The sequence below is a fragment of the Nesoenas mayeri genome, assembly GCF_963082525.1.
Source record: "Nesoenas mayeri genome assembly, chromosome: 1".
Lineage (NCBI taxonomy): Eukaryota > Metazoa > Chordata > Aves > Columbiformes > Columbidae > Nesoenas > Nesoenas mayeri.
In genome coordinates, this window is record NC_137541.1 from 74,193,078 (window position 1) to 74,211,945 (window position 18,868).

Here is an 18,868-nt window from a genome sequence, read left to right on the forward strand (position 1 = left end):
GAACCTTCTTACCTATGCAGAAGTGCATGCCACAACCTAGAAATATTGTAATTAAAGAAAAATTTAAAAATTAAAGAAAATTTAAAAAAAAAATAAAAAAAAGAGGAAGGTATAGTTGGAAATGCTATTGGAAGCTTTGGACAAAGTCAGTTTCGTATCACCAGGCAGAGGGAACAGGAAGAATTAAACGCTGGGAAATTAATCTGTAATTACTAGATCTCTGGCAACTCGAATGTATTCTGGAAAGCCTCATTCGCAATACAGTGTGCCAGTACTAAAAGAACAAATCTGAAATGCATCTTCTCCAAAAACTGATGTTGCCACCCATGCAGGAAGTATTCTGTCTTGTGTAGAACAGCATTTAGTAAATTCTGTATCAGAGCTGCATTTGATTTTATGCCCATCTCCCCCCTGACCAGAGTCTCTCTGTACATTCCCAAAGCACACCTCATGCACACCCCCCTCACACACACCTGGGCTTCACATAAAAATAGCCACTAAAGAACAATTCAAGGAATCAACAGTACACATGTTCTGATAAGGCATTTTCCTGCTTCCTCACACGGCCTTCTTCTGTTGGAGAGCCACTCTTTGCTCCCTTCATATCAGAGCAAAGGGAAGCACATAGGCATTTTCAAGAGTTACTCCAGACTTACTTGGACTTCTGGCTTCCCAAGTGCTCTGTGAACCCACACAAGACTGATTTTGGCACGTCAGGCTTCCCTCTTGTGCCCCCGAAGGAGAACTGGGCCCTAAATATTCCAACACTATCAGAGGGTGTAATACCATTACTTCTCTCTTGTGGAAGGAAAAAGGTAAGCAGCTTGATCAGGTCCAGTAGCAGGACAATATGGTTGATGAAACCTACAGAAGAGCTTATTTGTATCTGACCATATGTCCTGGTTTTGCTAAAAAAAAAGTTTCTCTTTTAGTTAATTCGCCTGTCAGCTAAAGCCTTCATATTAGCTGCATTTTCCTGGACAACCAGACACATGTTTTGGTAAACATAGCAATGGAATGCAAAGTTATGATAACAATTGATGCACTTCTCATGAGAAGGGCAAAGAGAAAGAGGTGACCAAGGAACTGACCAACTGAGTATAACATTCCATTCACGTGAATACTTCTCATAAAAGAGGGAGATCACGAGGATCTCATCCCTTTCCTTCTTTCCCTTTTGCTTATGGCCGACATTAGGAAAGGACCTTGCTAGTCGTTCCTGCGAACTGAGGCTTAGTGACAGACTGAATCCAGCTCCGGTTGGCTGCAGAGTCCAGTCCAGGACTTTGGGTGCCGGCTCTGCAGTTGCTGAGACTTTCAAGATTGGTTTTGTATATTTTGTATTATTTTCTCTATTCTTATTAGTAGCATTAGTAAAACATTGTTAATTTTTCCAGCTCTCTTCTCTCTGTCCTTCTTTCCCTCCCGATCGCCTGTTCTTAGTGGGAAGCGGGGAGAGGGTGGGGCTGACGGGGGAAGGGGGGGAGAGGCGGTTAACAATACATCTGCCAGGGTTTTATTGTCACCCCGCAATCAAAACCCTCGACACCATAGAATCTCATTACCTGTACCAGGGCCAGAAACCTGAGATCACTGCTTTTCTAGGTCTACATAGATCATCATATATCTAGGACACTTGATGAAGAAGATGACTGAAGATCACCTTCCTTTCAAAAGTTCTTCCCATAGACTTGTCCACTTAGCAAAAAAAAGAAAAAAAGACGTAGAAAACCAAGTGTTCATCATTTATTTATTTGAATAAATAGTACAACTGTCACAAACAATGCTCAACACTCCTGCTGTGATTTTTAGCAAACATAGCATTGCATTGTAACTTGCTTACAGTACACAACTCCTGTCATAAAGCTGGATGTCTCCAGTATATGACAAGTCCAGAATTTTATCTGCAAGGCTGGTTTTTAGTAGTTAGAAATCCAGAGTAAACACTTAAAAATAGTAGAAAAGAGTCTTAAAAAATACATTAATACTGAAAGCACTGCAGTGTGGGCAAGAGGGGTAAGAAGCCCTATAAAGTTTAAACTGATTTTTAAAAATCTGCCACTGTTGAATTTTCATCTTGCGAAATGGGACGTATCTGGGCTTCTTCTTGTGGTAATATAGCTCACTGGAATTGAGTATGTCAAGCAGATGCACCTAAAATGCAAGTTGTATGGGCTGGAAAAGACAGGCATTCACTGAGTACTTAAAAATGTGGAAGCTTTAAAGCTGCCAAGCATCCAGCATTCCAGATGAACTCAACAGGCAGCCAGGAAACATACCTAAAGCTCCCATAACACAGAATTCATGAATTACATTTTAAACACTGATTTAATCTTTTCTAGAGGAAAAGAACTTAAGTATCATGCATATTACAGAATCACAGAATGTTAGAGATTGGAAGGAACCTCAAGAGATCATCTAGTCCAATCCCCCTGCCGGAGCAGAAACACCTGGATGAGGTTACACAGGAATGTGTCCAGGCGGGTTTGAATGTCTCCAGAGAAGGAGACTCCACAACCTCCCTGGGCAGCCTGTTCCAGTGCTCTGGCACCCTCACTGAGAAGTTTCTTCTCAAATTTAAGTGGAACCTCTCGTGTTCCAGTTTGTAAGAGAAAAGCATGACAAAAATAGGCAGTTAGAGAAGCTTCACCTACATTGCTCTTCCTGTAAACTGGACTGCTTGAAGCTCCGTTTCAGCTAAAACCACCCTGCTCCCAGTCTGGTTAACAATAAATACAGTATCTATGTGAACAGTGACCTGGCTAGACACCAAGGAGCAAAAGAATGAAAAACATTTTTTTCCCTATGCAACATTTGCCAACAGACTTAAAAGCAACAAAACAGGGTATGACACCTGCCCACAATGTGTTCAGGGCATCAAACCTGCAGTCTTCACTGACAGGGTTATTAATCAAAGGAACCCATGCCTCAGGTTGTAGAGGAAGGACTCTGGTTTCTGCAGAGCGACCAGAAACACTTAACTGAACATTACAGAGACTGCCTTAAAACTTGGTGGTATGCTCACATATGCTCTCACGCAGCGAGGATGCCAGCTGTAAATCCCCACCTCAGAAACAGCCATCCCCCCTCCCAAAGCCAAGCTCCTCTCATCAATCTCTTCTTGCTACTTTCTCTCTGCTTTTGATATCAATATTGCTTGCCATTTCAAAAACTAGATTTCTCTGGAGGTCTTTCCCAGCACCTCTGAGAATATAAACAGCATCGACACTTCCACATCAGCTGAAGGGAGGTGGGTGGAATGACAGCTCTTTAACAGACTGGTTTCCCACAAGAAACACTGCATTAAACTAAAAGTTTGAGACACCTTTCAGTTCACTTTCCAGACTCATGCTACCCCTATTTCACAGCATGAAAGACCAGCTTTATTAACTTGCCAGGAGAGCTGACCCATCAAGCCTTACTACCTCTGCAAGTCTTCGCTGTAGTAACTGCTGCCATTGTGGTAGAGTCTAGTGAAATTTGGGCCCAATGGTCACAGGCTCTGTATAAACAGCAAGAGGTCAGCTCCCTCCTGAAGTACAGACAAGCAATGATTCCCCACAGAGCCTTGTCGAGCACATGAGATGTGAATTTTCCATGGAAAGAAAACAGCAGCTTCCTTCTATCTTCATTTTGGAGGTGTGAGGGGAGGTGCCAAATAACTCAGTACTAGAACTCTGAACCCCAAAATATGAAACAAAGAAAAAAGCCCATTTATCTCCCTTTGAGATTACAAAGTACTTAAGGAGGGAAGGAGAAATTCCCAGTTGTAAATTATACCATTCAAATAGCACTTTTCCTCTTGAACTCAGGAGAGTAAGTAAAGTTTGTTATAAGAAATCAATTTTTAGGGAAAAAAAAAAAGAAATGCCTGCTTACAGCTGGACTGAAGTGAGCCCATGGAGCAGAGCAATGCTGCCTGCCTCTTCCTTGGGGCACTCAGCCTAATGTTTCACACAAAATCATGGCTGCCCATAAAAGAAAAGTTGCTGCTGTGATACATAAAAGCAGTAGTCAAATCTCTCCTCTATGCACCCCGAGGAAAGGACTGCCATTATATACATATTACAGAAATAATTTACTCTGGAAATTGTGATATAATTTCCTTTGCACAGCTCTCTTCAAAAACCTACTCAGCTCACATTCCAGCGCAGCCTCCTTGTACACACAGCTGCACCTGCACATCACCTGCCAGGAACAGCCCTACAGATGGAACCTCTTGAGTACTCTGAGGTAACTAGACTCTACTAGATAAATCCAGCAATCTTTTTTTAAAAACTGATTCCCACTGAGATCCACAACAGCTGGATTTGTGCAAAGCATTTGACACTGTCCCATGCAAGATCCTTGTCTCTAAACTGGAGAGACGTGGGTTCAACAGATGGACCACTCAGTGGATAAGGAACTGGCTGGATGGTCGCACTCAAAGAGCTGTGGTCAATGGCTTGATGCCCAAGTGGAGACCAGTGACAAGTGGGGTTCCTCAGGGATCAGTATTAGGACTGGTGCTGTTTAACATCTTTGTCAGTAACACGGACAGTGGGATCGAGTGCGCCCTCAGCAAGTTTGCTGATGACATCAAGCTGTGTGCTGTGGTCGACATACTGGAGGGAAGGGATGCCATCCAGAGGGATCCTTGACATGCTTCAGAGGTGGGCCCATGCAAACAGCGTGAAGTTCAACAAGGCCAACTTGCAAGGTCCTGCACGTGGGTTGGGGCAATCCCAAGCACAAATACAGGCTGGGTGGAGAACAGACTGATAGCAGCCCTAAGGAGATGGACTTAGGGGTGTTGGTTGATGAGAAGCTCAATATGACTCAGCAGTATGTGCCTGCAGCCCAGAAGGCAAATCATATCCTGAGCTACATCAAAAGAAGCATGAACAGCAGGTCGAGGGAGGTGATTCTCCCCCTTCACTCCACTCTTGAGACCCTACCTGGAGTACTGTATCCAGCCCCACGGTCCCCAGTGTAAGGACGTGGACCTGTTAGGGCAAGTCCAGAGGAGGGCCATGAAGATGATCAGACACCTGGAGCACTCCTCCTATGAAGACAGGATGAGAGAGTTTGGGCTGTACAGCCTGGAGAAGAAAAGGGTCCAGGGAGAACTTACAGCAGCCTTCTAGTACCTAAAGGGCACCTACAAGAAATCTGCAGAGGGACTTTTTACATGGGCACGTGGTGATAGGACAAGGGGTAATGGCTTTGAACTGAAAGAGGGTAGATTTGGATTAGATATAAGGAAGAAATTCTTCACCATGAGGGTGGTGAGGCACTGGAACAGGCTGCCCAGAGAAGTTGTGGATGCCCCATCCCTGGAAGTGTTCAAGGCCAGGTTGGACGGGGCTTTGAGCAACCTGGTCTAGTGGAAGGTGTCCCTGGAACTAGATGATCTTTAAGGTCCCTTCCAACCCAAACCATTCTATGACTTTATAAAAATACTACTAGGCCAGAGGCTAGCAGAGTATGTCTTGGGATGGCACAGGGCAACTTCATGAAATTAGTTTATAGCATAACAGATTACTGAAGAGCTTCACATCTGAGTGCTAACCATTGGCTTGCACTTTGTATACCATGTCTTGCATAGTCCAGTGCAATCCATTAGCTCTTATTTGTACAGGAATTCAGTTTTGCTCTTCAGGAAAGAAAATATATAAAACTCTGTTTATAAATGCCTGACCCCTAGAACTGTACAGCTGCCAGCAACTCCAACAGGAATGAATCTGAACACTTTCACATGAAATCAAGAGTCAGCCTATAAACTGCCAAGTTCATTATTGCCCATGTTTGTTTCAGAAAGGACCAGCGGCAAAATGCATTAATCCAGCCTGTGCCTATTTGACCAGCTCCTGACTGACCTGATGGAAGCTGCATGCTTAACGCACGGCAGTGGCTGTAGCAATCAATTTTATCCTAGAAAGGAGATGAAATAAAAAACAGACATCAAAAGAGTAGCTGGTTATCCCATTGCAAGACTTATTTTGTGTAAACACTGAATGGAAATAACACTGAGTAGCATGAGGTTAACACAAAACCTGAAACTTTTGCCATTAGCTTCAGATAGTGTCTATAATTCCCCTCAGCCCCACTCACCCAAGAGAACACATAAAACCCTATTTAACAGAAAAGGCTCAGCTTCTAAATAAATTCCAATGCCGATTTCCTATTGCTAACACTTAAGCCTGAAAAATTATCAAATGCCAGTGGCAACCAAGGAGTATGCAAAAGAGAATCAAAGAGTCTCCAGCCATGAGGAAGGTCTCATGTTTTCCCTGCTTTTTAAAGTAGCTAGTGGTATATTTCCTTTATCAAAAGAACATTTGTTGACTATAACAAACAACAGACCCAACAGTATCTTCTGGTAAAAGTGTGAAATATCTACACATTTTCAAGTGACCTAAAGAATACACATGCATTATTTTTAGTGGGATTGTCATACAAACAGCTACAGAGAGATCATATCAACTGTAGAAAGAATGCATGGAATATAGCATAAGGCACAAAGGGAGCGTGCAGAGGGTGTGTTTATTGTGATTTCAGCCTAAGGAGGTTGGAAGGATGAAGGCCTCAGCAGCTTCCAGGGTCATTCAACATTCTTGTACTTTGTGAACAGGTTGTATAGAACCCTGAGGGTGGACTTCAGATCCAAGTTGACAACATCTGTGGAAGAAAAGGAGAAATCCTTAATTTGCTTTCTGTTCTCCCTCATTTCTCCTCATCTCTGACCCAGCGGGTTCATCAATAAAAAAAAACAAACCAAACCAAACCAAACGAAACCAAATACCACCACACAGAGTTCTGATCTCCTCAAAACAAGCTTTTTAAATTCCCATATGATACATTTCAAAAGTCCTTCACAATAATACATTCACAGCTAACTTCTCTCAGTAATGAAATAAAGATAATTCCCTTCCTCATCTAAAACTGGTTACAGAGAAAGTCTGCTTCCGTCTGAGACCTGGCATAAAGGCTTTGGGAAAAAGTGTCAATTATTTCACTGGCCACAGAAGCAGCAAACAAGTAGCCACACACATCACATGAGATATTGAACCTCACATGCCCACCACTCTGAAATGACACAGTACATGAATAAACAAAGACTGAATTCTCTCAGCAGACTAAAAACTTTGTGTTCTCTCATATCCCTTATCATGCTAGGCCAGGGAACAGGTCTGGAACAGTTCTCAACAGAAAGCTTTTCTGCCAGCACCTCCCAACCTTTTCTGTCATAAAATGCCAGGAAATACCAGAGACATGTAACCCAGGGACTATGGGGGAAGGAAAAGCACAGACAAGGCTGAAGGGCTGGAAAGAAAAGTTGGGTAAAATACATAAGAAAGAAGGAGGAAGAAGCAAAAAATACACAGGAAACCATATATATGGAAGTAGAAGTAACAAAGGACAGATAATGAAAAATAATTCAAAGAACTAGGAAGACAGCAAGCAGCTAACAGACTAAGTTTAACTAATGTGAGGGCCAGGGGAAACACCTACTGTCTGTTTGGAAGAATCATTTCCAGGACCTCTCCACCCTTCCCTAACACCCCATACTGGATAACACTCTAACCTCCCCACTTCATCTCATATTGTCAGCAAACTCACAGATTTTTCTTTCTATCTCTTTCCTCTTTATGTATTATTTTACATATTTCCATTACGGTTTTGTATTTTGCATACACAAAAGAATCTTCTGCTGCCCCAAGTAAAGGAAAGGTCCTAACTACTGTGAAGTGATACACCCTGAAAAAAAAAATGTCATACCTGGATAACTCAAATATGAAACATTTTTAAGTTTTCCAAGTATCATAGGAAGTTTCTTACTACCATAGCATTCTCAGTAAGGTAACAGGCAGAATCAATATTGGTTCCTCTGCACCAAGATCCAGTTCCCTCAGAGACAGACTTAAAATGTAAATTTAGCCATGGGAATCAACACTTAGCAACAGCCACACATCTCTAAAGCTGGGAAATTGAGGCAAATAACTGGAGAAGAGAGAACTACCAGCAAATTTGAGCTGTTGATGCTGGGAGCCACATTTGCTTGCTAAACAATTAAACATAATAGTGCTGTCTCTTTGAAAACGCCAAAAAAAAAACCTGGCCCAAGCAGTCACCTCTGTAGTAGACAGAGGTTTGTAGCATGTATTTGCCTCATTCCTCCCAAATAGTTTTCTTCTCCTCATGGCACCTATTTCCACCTTCCCACTGCGAGCAGGATGGGTCTTGTTCCTGAGCCACCGTGAGCTCCATCTCAGCTGCCACAGCATGAAGTCTTGCAGGGTTCAGCTCCTGCCTCCAGCTGACCTCAGTTCAGAGACAGGAACTGCCTGTGCTGTAAACCAGGATCAAGATGCCAGTGGAGAGAAACAGAAATCTAGAGGGTAGAAGCAGAAACATCACTGGAAGCCAGAAGGACAGCTGGGAAAACAGGACACAGCCCAAGGAGAGAGCAGCTGGGAGTAAGAGGCAGCGAAATGCCAGAGTAAGAGCAAAGGCATCAGGAGGAGCCCAAACAGGAGCTGGAAGGGGACCCAGATCTGCAGCTCCCGGCTAGACAGGCACTGTCCATCTGTCCTCATGGAGGTATCTAAGGCTGACTCCTGCTGCTCTGCAACAGCCATCTGAGCAAGGTACCTGCTGCTGATCATCCCTGGCAATTACCCTGAGGAATAAGAGGTATGGGAGGCCCCATCGCTAAAAGGAGAAATGGACCCAGTTCTTCTATTTGGCAGCGTAATGACATGTAAATTTAGGGTCAGAATAAACTATTGTGGTCATACAGTCCAATCTTCTGTACAACACAGTCCTTAAAGAACTTTACAGTAGAAATCCTGTAATGAGCTTACTAACCAAGCTGTGCTTGATTTAAAAAAAAAAAAATAAACTTAACATTGCACTTTTTTTCATTTTTCAATGGTGGAAATTCCACTTCCACCCCTTGACAATTCAGACTGACAATTAATTACCTTCACTGTTGCAAAAGTTATACTGTAAATCTAGTTTGATGTTCTGCTAACTTTCAGACCTTGTTATGCCTTTGTGTGCTGCTTTAAAGACTGTGGTAGTGTGAGACACACCCTCTCTGTGTGGGCAATTACAATGTTCCTTCCTGATCGGTGTCTAACAGGCATTCCCAGGAATAAGCATATTCTCAGCCTCCTGTTTCTTATTTTAAGATGAAGCATGCACATTCATTACATTACCAAAACCAACTAATAAAATGTTAACTGAAAGTGGCCATAAATCATCAAAATAGTTTAAAATATTCCATTAATTTAAAACAGTCACACTCCATAACCCCATTAGAGGCTAATAAATTAATCCACAACATATTTTTGCAGCAATAACTCAGCACCAAGTGCTGCTGCTGGCTCAATCTACTGAAATGAGCTGGAGGAGCAGAGAAGAGGAGTTGTCCTGTATGCTCCTATTTTTGTATATCACCTGTACAAAGACATACTAAAATATTAAACAAGACCTCTTCCTTGCATGCACTGCAGAAAACATGGGCTATAGAAATAAAAACTGTGATGTTCTGCTCTACACAATGTTTTACATGCAAATCCTACAACCAATTCAAGAGGCACATACAACCCAATTCACACTAAAGGACATGGATTCACCTAACAGATCTTGCAGACTATTTAGAAAAAAACAATACATCAATATGGTATTAACATAATATACTACACACAAATCCTTTTGCAGGGGATCAAAGTCTGTGACAAAATTAATTCTTCTTCTAAGAAACATGTATTACGTGACTGTATTGACTATCAGGATCCCACAGAGGATTTGATGAAACTTCTATCAATACTCAAATTTTCAATCAGCAAAACACTTAAACATATTCTGCTGCTTACTGAATTTACACACCTTGATTGGAGCAAACAAAAGATCTGCTATCATGTTGTACCACTCATGATAGTGTAAGAATATAAGATAGCCTTACGGGAAGGTAATGTCTGTTAAATCAACCAGTGAAAACAAACAACAAGCTTTCAACTAGAGAAGTCTTCTCCTAGGTTTTTAACATTTTCTCTCTCTCTCAAAACAGGCTTATCTAGCTTACCTGGTCTCCTACTGCAATCTCTTTAATCCTTCCACTCAAAAACCTGCTGTTGTTTATCCTACACTCACATTTCTCCAGCTTCCTTGTCTTCGTCATACACCCACTGACTCAGCTCCAATACTCAGAACAGTCCTTCATTTTCCCAAGTTAGTGTCTTGTCTCACCACATTCTTCAGGAGCACTTTTCATCCCCAAATTTAAAAGAACAGCACTGACAAGATACAGATGCATTTAATAACGTCTTTTGTTTTTTTCCTCAACAATGTCCAGCTCCATGATTTGTTAGTCTATTTACTATCACAACTTTGGCTCATTTTAAGTCAGACTGAACATTTCTTAGAGGTTCCTTATTTTCCTTTTTTCTGCAGAAGCCTCTAACACATATGTAGTTTGTAACACCAGAAATAAAAATTGCTCATTTAGCAGTCATAAAGTTTTAATCCCTCTTTTTATCCCTGATGCAAATAACAATGCAGACTTTATCATTAACTAATTTAAACGTTCAGAGACTTTAAAGGAAAACTCTGTTTTTATTACTACACTTTTCAATTCTGACTCCCAAGTCCACATACATCAAGAAGAGAGTTTGCTTCTGGTTCTAAAAAAAAAAAACCAACCAAAGCCTTTCTTACCTATCACTGAAATTTGATCACAAGATTCCAAACTAGCACTAACTGTAAGAAGTATGAGAATTAGATAAATAAAAGCTTCCTGCTTGGATTGTTGTTAAGAATATCAGCTGAATTTATAATATAGCACTGAACAGCTCTTGTATCATTCACTAAAGCCAGACTTGAACACCTCAGTGAACCTATTCCAGACAAGAAATAGGTAAGGATGTACCCCAAACACAGACAATGAATCCTTTGGAAAACTGTCAAAAGCAGCATTTACAGCTCCACTTTGTAGTACAACTGCTCCTGTCCCAAATGGAGTTGCACTTGAAATGCACCTGCTGTTATGTCTTTATTTACAGTTTAAAGCTACACAGAACATCCATACCTTCAGGGCGAGCTTTTGGTTTCTTTAGTCCTCCATCTTGCATCAGCTCAAAAGCAAAGGAAACATTATGGACCTGAAAGAGGTAAAGTATTTGGAATCTCAAAGTCATGTAGGCATTAAAAGCCTTTAATCAAATTTTTAAAATACTTTATTCTCCCTATACTTGACATATAGAATGACAATTCTATTTAAATCAATATTAAACATTCACATGTTCAAGCATGGCAGAAAGTACATATGGGTGATTAAGAAATGAAATCTGGTATCGTATAGGGCTGATATTCACTTTTTGATACAAAGGAAGTAATTTAAGATTTCCAAATTTGAAGTGTAAAAATGTGACTGGGTACCACATTAACCACGAAACCCCATAAAGCCCCGATCTCAGTATCTATGGCTGAGGCCAGAGAGCTCCCAGTAACAACTACAGCAAAGCTGCAGTTTGTTGAGTTCTTCCTGAGCCTTTTTTTTCAATGACTACAAGGCAAGAGATCACTTGGAACCCAGGCAACAAGGAATGTAACAGAAGTGACATAACTGAACAGAGATGAGAAAATACATATGGGTGCATAAGAAAGAAGAAATAAGGACACTAAATGAAATTATTTTCAAACAACATTAGTCTTTTCTGCATTATTATCAGCTGCACATCAAGCAACATCAACATCACATCACCAAGGAGTCAAGCTGTTTGTTGCATGGCTTTGTGCTAACCCCTTAGTCTCTTGGTGCTTTGGTCTCCTCTACTTGAAAACAAAGATAAAAGTCAAATTAAGTTCCTCTAATGAAGGTTAGCAAAAGGCTTCATGGTAGCAGATCCTGGACAGACTGTGCAGTGAACTTGCAAAATAAGCTGGGCTCAACTGTGCAGAAAGAGCTCCCTGAGCAAGCCACGAAGGATCATCCACAAACATGCAGTCAGAGTAAAGAAAATGGACAAAAAAGAAAAATGCAAGAATGTGGGTGTCTTCATCTCTCCTCTGAGGAGCAAACATTATGGTTTAAAAAGATCTGTATAGCAGCTTTCTTATCCATGCTTACCGAAATTTAAGCAAAGTAATTTGGATTATGAATTCTGTGCATTTTTGCTGCTGCAAATGACAGTTCTGGAGATATACAGCAAGGGGAAAAGATTTAATTAAAGCTACTCATCTTGAAAATCAGGGAATTACACATCCAGAGATCACCTGCAATAAGGCAGAAAGGCCCTTTTCACTGGTGCTTATTGCTCAGGACTTCATTAATCATTTTTTACCTGCTACAGTTCCTCCTCATTCATTGTGACAAAAACTTTCAAGATGAAAGTATTTTTTCCTTTCCCAAAAACACAGTCTCCATATTCTTCTTTGTTTTACAAATTCCCTTTCCTCAAGGCAGAGCCTCCACACAAAACCACAACATTACTTCAGGAATACCAGATAATTTTATTAATTTAAACTGGTAACAACAAAATCATGACTGAACAGGTGCCGGCTAAAACTCAGCATTTCTACAAGGGGAAAAATTCAAGATACTAGGATAGAACAGCGAAAGAAAGTTATAAAGGAGAGCTTGTATAAGACGTAACAGATAACCATTTTCCCATTGCTCTACCAAGTTCCTGTGCAGTATACAACATTTGGAATGAACTAATCCCCAACTTACCCACAAGCTTAACACCTAAAGAAGATCCTCTTACCAGAGCCTTATTTCCTGCCTTCAGGGAGCCCCTTTAAGCTCCCAAATAGCAACTACTCACCTCCCGAGGAAGTCAACAAACCCTGTATAACCTATAGAACCAGCAGGCTCAGCACGTTAGCCTTGGTCTGTAACAGCGCTCATTCAGTGCAGCTCCATTTCCTCTTGCAATGCTGATATGATCCACCTGGGCAAAGCTGGGATGTTCTACCAGTGATGAAGTCCCATCTCTCAGAGAGCAGGTACTCTTACTGAGGGGTGCTTGACAGCAATAATCTGCTCCGAAGTCTGAAAATCTGCACTGAAAACCCCACCATTTTAAACAGCCCTTGCCTTACAAAGCATCTGATCTTTAAATTTTGCCAGGGTTTCCACTCCTAACTGACCTAGACATCTCCTGCTCCAGTTCAGCCAACACAATACTTGCATCCTCTCCACTGCAGAACCTGGCAGAATAAAATGCAGAAGGCTGATGCATTACTCCAGCACAACCAAGCTCAGAGTATTCTGATACCAGGCACTGAATACACACAGGTGTGTGTGCATGTCCAGGAACAACTGCAGAAAGAAGCAAACTTTTGGTCATGACATCAAAATATGTATTAAGCACTCTTCTCATCATTAACACTAGAAAGAACATGGGACAATGGAGTAAGTGCAGGGCTAAAACCAGAATGCCTATTTTGTCTCCTTCCATCTCTAATACCCTAAGAGTAAGACAATCTAAGACGGCAAAGAATCCACTCTTCTTCCTCAAAGCTTGTTTCAGCGCTATGTGGCAGCAAGTCATTCACTCCTTACTAAACAGAAAGAAATATCCAAAAAAGTCAAGATAGCATTCTCTCAAGTTAAAGTCAGCAATGTTGGCAATGATCCTGGACACAGAACTAGAAGTCTGTCCTCAAAAATTGGCTTCAGACAGGCAATTTTTGGCATGCTCCCTTCCTGGCAGGATCAGGGCATCCATCCTGGGTTTCGATCAGGTCCAAAACATGTTACCTGTGAGCAAGCAATATATAGTTTCTAACCCCAGCTCAACCAAAAACCATGGCCCAGGTAGCACCTCTTCTACTACAGTATCTCATTTACATTTCAAGTAACTATATTTGTTCATTGTAGGAACATTAAATAAACTACAGAAAAAGAACTAATGCGTATTAGGTAACTGATACTAATGAGATGAGGGGGCAGTTTTTGGGGATGACATTCTGTGACTTTGAGAAGAAGCACTATCTCCATGTCAGTTCCAGTGTATAGAATGCAATTAAAGCAGAGTTTCCCATCTCTCACCTTTTGTCTTTCTTGCCTGTTTTTGCATAGTACCTATTAAGCAGGGCCAGACATCAACTCTGCTGTCTAGCACAAGGCATCCCTGCACACAAAAACACTTCAGGCAGTACTTCAATTTAATAAGTCACTTTGATTATGCAAAGTGTTATACAGTACAAAACACTTATTACTGATTTATTCATTCTGGATATTCACGAGCTTTATGTGTCACTTGATGCTAGTACCAGAATACCCTTCTTGCTTAACTATGGGGAATTTACCCATTCATTTCACAAGCAACTTTTAGTGGTATTAATTAACTGTCAAGTGTCACACCTGGTGCATCTTTGCTACAGCTCCTGAACAGAAGAATGTACCAGGTTCTGATTTACTGGGCACAAAGAGAAAGGACACAAGGATTGGAAAATACCATGTGGTAAGAAAGCAAAAAGAATATAACCTGGAATTTTTACCCACCTTTTGATCAAAACTTTCAGGTGTTAAGTAGAAGTTGTGAAGGGGAACAAAATAGTCTTCAAGAAGACCCATGAGCAAAACCAAATAAACACCATCTGCAAACTAAATAGAAATAGTGATGACATTCCTACGTTAAAACATCTGTTTTCAAATAAGCATTCATAAGCAAGCAGGACAAATAATGTTTGGCCCAAATCATGTGCATTTATTTCTACCACTGTTGTTTGCTAACACAGAAATGCAACATGGCTCAGGATTCACAGATTGCTCCTTTCAGGCACAGCAAGGAATTGACAGCAAGTGTAACAAGCATTCAGGTCTTTGTTTCATCTGCACCCTGGATTCCCCTCTACCTTCGCAATCACCAGTGCAGCTGAGCAAGCTCAATCAGTCTGTTCTTGAGAGCCTGTTGATACAGCTGCTTTCTTGCCAGTTCTCTGAAGAAAAGAAAAAAACCCACAGGATACAAGGCTTTCTCCCTATATCTGGTAGCATTATTTCCCCTACTCACTTCCTGAGCAAAACAAGGAAGCCCATCAGCTATTGCTGTAGCATTAACCCATGCAAGAACATGTGCCAATGACTGTTTATATTACTTACACAGAGTAAATAGCTTTAAGCAAAAGAAGCTGAAAGCAATTCACCTGGGAGCTATCTACAATTTGTACTCCTTAGTTGCGCAGAGTATTATCCCCAGCCAGTTATTTATTTCCGAAGCTATTGAATACTTTGGGGTGAGGTTAGAGTATATATGTCTGCTCTTGCTTTTCCTCATGCTCATTTTATTTGCCTGAGGAATCTTGGCAACTTCGCTACATTATTTAACAAAGCTTTTTTGGTTTTAAAAAAAGGAAAAAAAACCCATACACACAAAACCAACAACAAAAGCCTCCTGGGAAAGATGTTTAATCATTATATACTCCTAGTCCTACTGCTACAGCACCTGGTCATTTCAACCACAACCCCTCTTAAGTCGTTTGTATTGGACATTCAAATCCCTGTCCTTAATCATAACTTGAAATTGTCTCCCCTATCACAGGTAGGAAGTTTAACTTCATAAAATAATTGGGTTTCCAAGTCAAAATAGATTGTTTACAGTTTCAGTAAATACTAAAGAACATAATAAATACTTTCAGCACCATTGTTTGGTATTCCTACCTACTGGCTACAGGGGGTGGCTAACGTTATGTATTTCAAACAGACTTCTCAGTTGTGATCCTGATATGGCATTTGCAACATCCTCTAATCTTCTCAAAAATAAATTGTTGGGTACTTCCAAGGCATTAAGCCACAATTTCTTGTGACAGATCAGATCCAGTCACCCATTTATTCCAGCAAAGATATAAAATAGCAGTGAATGACTGGTATTAAACTAAGCCAGGCTCAGACCAATTACCCATAGTCCTGGTATAATTCTCTAGATGCCATGCTTCTTTTTTTGCCAGGACAATAAGATAACCATCTTTGCAACCATCTGAAAACAATCATTGCTTCTGCTTAGCCAAGACCATACCCAAAAACGGCTTAATTTTACCTGTAAAAGGAGAACTACCTCCGTGACTCTGAAATCCACACTAACTTACAGTTTCCAGGACAGAACTCCTCTGAGCACGCAGAGGTGGCTGACAGTCACCTCCACCAGCTTTAAACAAAACAACCTGGATACTGCTGGCAGCCAAGCCACTGCAGCACAGGAGCTTCGAGTCGTTAATCTGCGTTGCTGAGCAGCAAGCACAGTGCGTGCACTCTCAAGATAGCAGGGTAAAGAGGCCTTCAAAGGCCTTTGCTGCCACAGCGAAATTGTTTCCAGGCCCGCTTTGATGTGATCAAAGCTCACGCTGATATCTCTATGATGAACTGCACACTCCAGCCCCCATGCAGCCAGCGGTCCAGAGCTCATCCCAGTTCATTGGGAACCATCACAGCTGGAAAAGACACAGCCCACCGCCCACCCATAAGTGCAGCAACTGCTCTGCAGCACTCTGCTTCGATCCCAGAGACCCTGAAATCCAGCTGTATCCTACAGTCATTTATATGGCTACATTAAATACTCAAGAATTTCACCTGACACAAGTCAAAAGCCACATGAAGTACATGTAAACATGATTAAAGGAAACAAGCATAATGACATTGCTACTGAAAAGATAGATCCCCAGTCCCATAAATTAACATGCCCAAGACAAACAGTTCCATAACAAGGTGTTATAGAGCAAGGGCCTAGATTTGCCATTTACACACTTAGATTACATACAAAAAGACAAAGTCTCCTACCTGGGTTTCTAACTCCGTTACTTCCAAATTCAGTTTATTCAAGTGTTTGTTCACAAAAGTGATCAGAGACTATAAAAGAAAACACCAGAACCAGTGATGTTAGAAACTACAGTCAGCGCCTACATGAAAGGGTTAACATGATATTTTAAGACATTTTTAAGCTTAATAAATATGCATATGTGCTATTTGCTTCTGCATAAATAAGTACAGAAAACTGAAAATAATTCAGTCATACAGTCATTTTGCTGCACCATATGCCAGAAGTCACCAGATGGTGCTATTACACACAGCTTACTATAAGTTATTTTTCTTGGCACGTACACATATTTTAGTGTCATGGGAAAAAGCTGTGATGACATTGGTTCTTTTGTAGGTTCTTTGTGAAGATGAAGCAAGGAGATTCATTTACTGCTCATACTAATCTCTTCAGGTTCCTTGAGATGATCCACTGCCTAAGAGCAAGGTACCAGCAGCACTGAGCTAGAACTCCCAGGAGAAGATGCCAAGAGCACACAGTCCTGCACACATCTCTGCTCCTGGAGTGATGTGTGCATGTCAATTAGCAAATTACAGGTAGGCTGTAACCCAGGTCTGGCATTTCTGTTTCCCCTAGGAAGCAGACAGGCAAGATCCTGCTACTATGAGACAGAGACACGCTCACGTATTGAAGCGCAGAGATATGCCAGCCTCCTGACATCACTTCCAGAACTGACACAGATAGGGTGTTAAGACTTCTGTTGTGTGGACAGAGTTAACTTCGTTCTCCATCAACTCTAAGAACACTCTTCTAGAAGGTGTTTCAGGTCAGAAAGATAAAACCTTCCAGAGACTTCAAAGCATTACTTTAAATGCATACATCATCTGTTTTATATAAAGCAAACGGACAAATTACAGTGATCTTCACATACTATTTAACATACTAAATAGCTTAACATCAATGTTGGAACAAACTGGTGGAACAATGTGGAGTCTCTTCATTATGTGTTCTCTAAGACTAACAAGAGCTGGCAGAGATCAACAGCTACTTTACCCCTCCACTTTGTCTAGCACAGAGATCTCTTCTGCAATTTTCCATATATTTCTGGATATCCTTCAAAAAGTGTAAGAAAAAAAGCAATGTAGCAAACAAAACTTGAATTTCATTTTTTACCTTTTTGACTACGCTGAGTTTGTCTGGTGCATGATCAAAGAGTGTGTCAAAGGCATCACGCTCTGGTTTTAAGGGGGGAAAAAAAAGGTAAAATTAATAGACCTCCAACAGCCAAGTATGGGAAGCAGGTTATGTGTCACAGGCTTACAGGCCCGTCTCAGAAAACTGCAAAACAGAGACTCAAGCTAAAAGCTGTCACCCTGTTTTGGTGTCTAACTAAACACCAGACTGAACTCCCCTGGGGATTTTATAGGTAACAGAAAATCAACATACCATTCTCTGATTGCTCTTTTCTGCCATTCATAACTGGTAAACAAAACATCTAGGTGGACGAAACATTAAAATGCAACACCAGTTCTGATTGTGCCCCAATCCTACCTTAAACGGTGAGGCACTGGAACATCACCTGGTTTTGGTGCACTACAGCTACAATGATAACTACGGTTGCGTCCACCTCTCAGCATCAAAATCAGAAATTCACTTGGTTAATTTAAAACTACTGGTAGTACCCATGACTTCAGTAAAGCTTAAAACTGATCACGAGTGAAATCCGATTCAGTAATGAAGAGCAAAGCTTACATACAGTATGAAGATTTAAATTCTGTTTAGACATTCAAAGCATTGTATAACAATACCTAAGCCAAACTAAAATCTACTAGATTTATTATATTAGTGCAACATTTCATATTGTGGCAGCTTTGGGTTGACTGAAATTTTCCAAACACTAAGTTTTTTGGACGACAACTGTCATCATCAGGTAAAAAAAGAAAAAAATGGAAATCTAACTTGATTGCAGCTGCATTAAAAAAAACCAAACCAAACCAAACCATTAAAAATGCTGTAAAAGTGTGCACATTTTAACTTTCACCATGGTTTTCAACTGTTTTCCCAAGTTCAAATTATTTTTATTTACAGAACACATTTTAATAGGTTTCTATTGTTAAATAAAC

At 40.8% G+C, this 18,868-nt stretch overlaps 1 protein-coding gene across 10 annotated transcripts in view; it reads right to left on the reverse strand.

The window, feature by feature from the left end:
• Window positions 1–1,585: 1,585 nt before the first annotated feature.
• Window positions 1,586–18,868, reverse strand: part of PARVB (parvin beta) — a 70,722-nt gene continuing 53,439 nt past the window's right edge. For all 10 annotated transcript variants that reach the window (XM_080355679.1, XM_080355677.1, XM_080355676.1 and 7 more), the window contains 5 exons: window positions 17,919–17,980; window positions 16,769–16,837; window positions 14,498–14,599; window positions 11,075–11,147; window positions 1,586–6,660 (listed from right to left, as the gene is read on the reverse strand). In XM_080355679.1, the coding sequence (XP_080211805.1) occupies window positions 6,584–6,660; window positions 11,075–11,147; window positions 14,498–14,599; window positions 16,769–16,837; window positions 17,919–17,980 (383 nt within the window). In that variant the 3' untranslated portion in view covers window positions 1,586–6,583. The remainder of the gene's footprint in view (window positions 6,661–11,074; window positions 11,148–14,497; window positions 14,600–16,768; window positions 16,838–17,918; window positions 17,981–18,868) is intronic.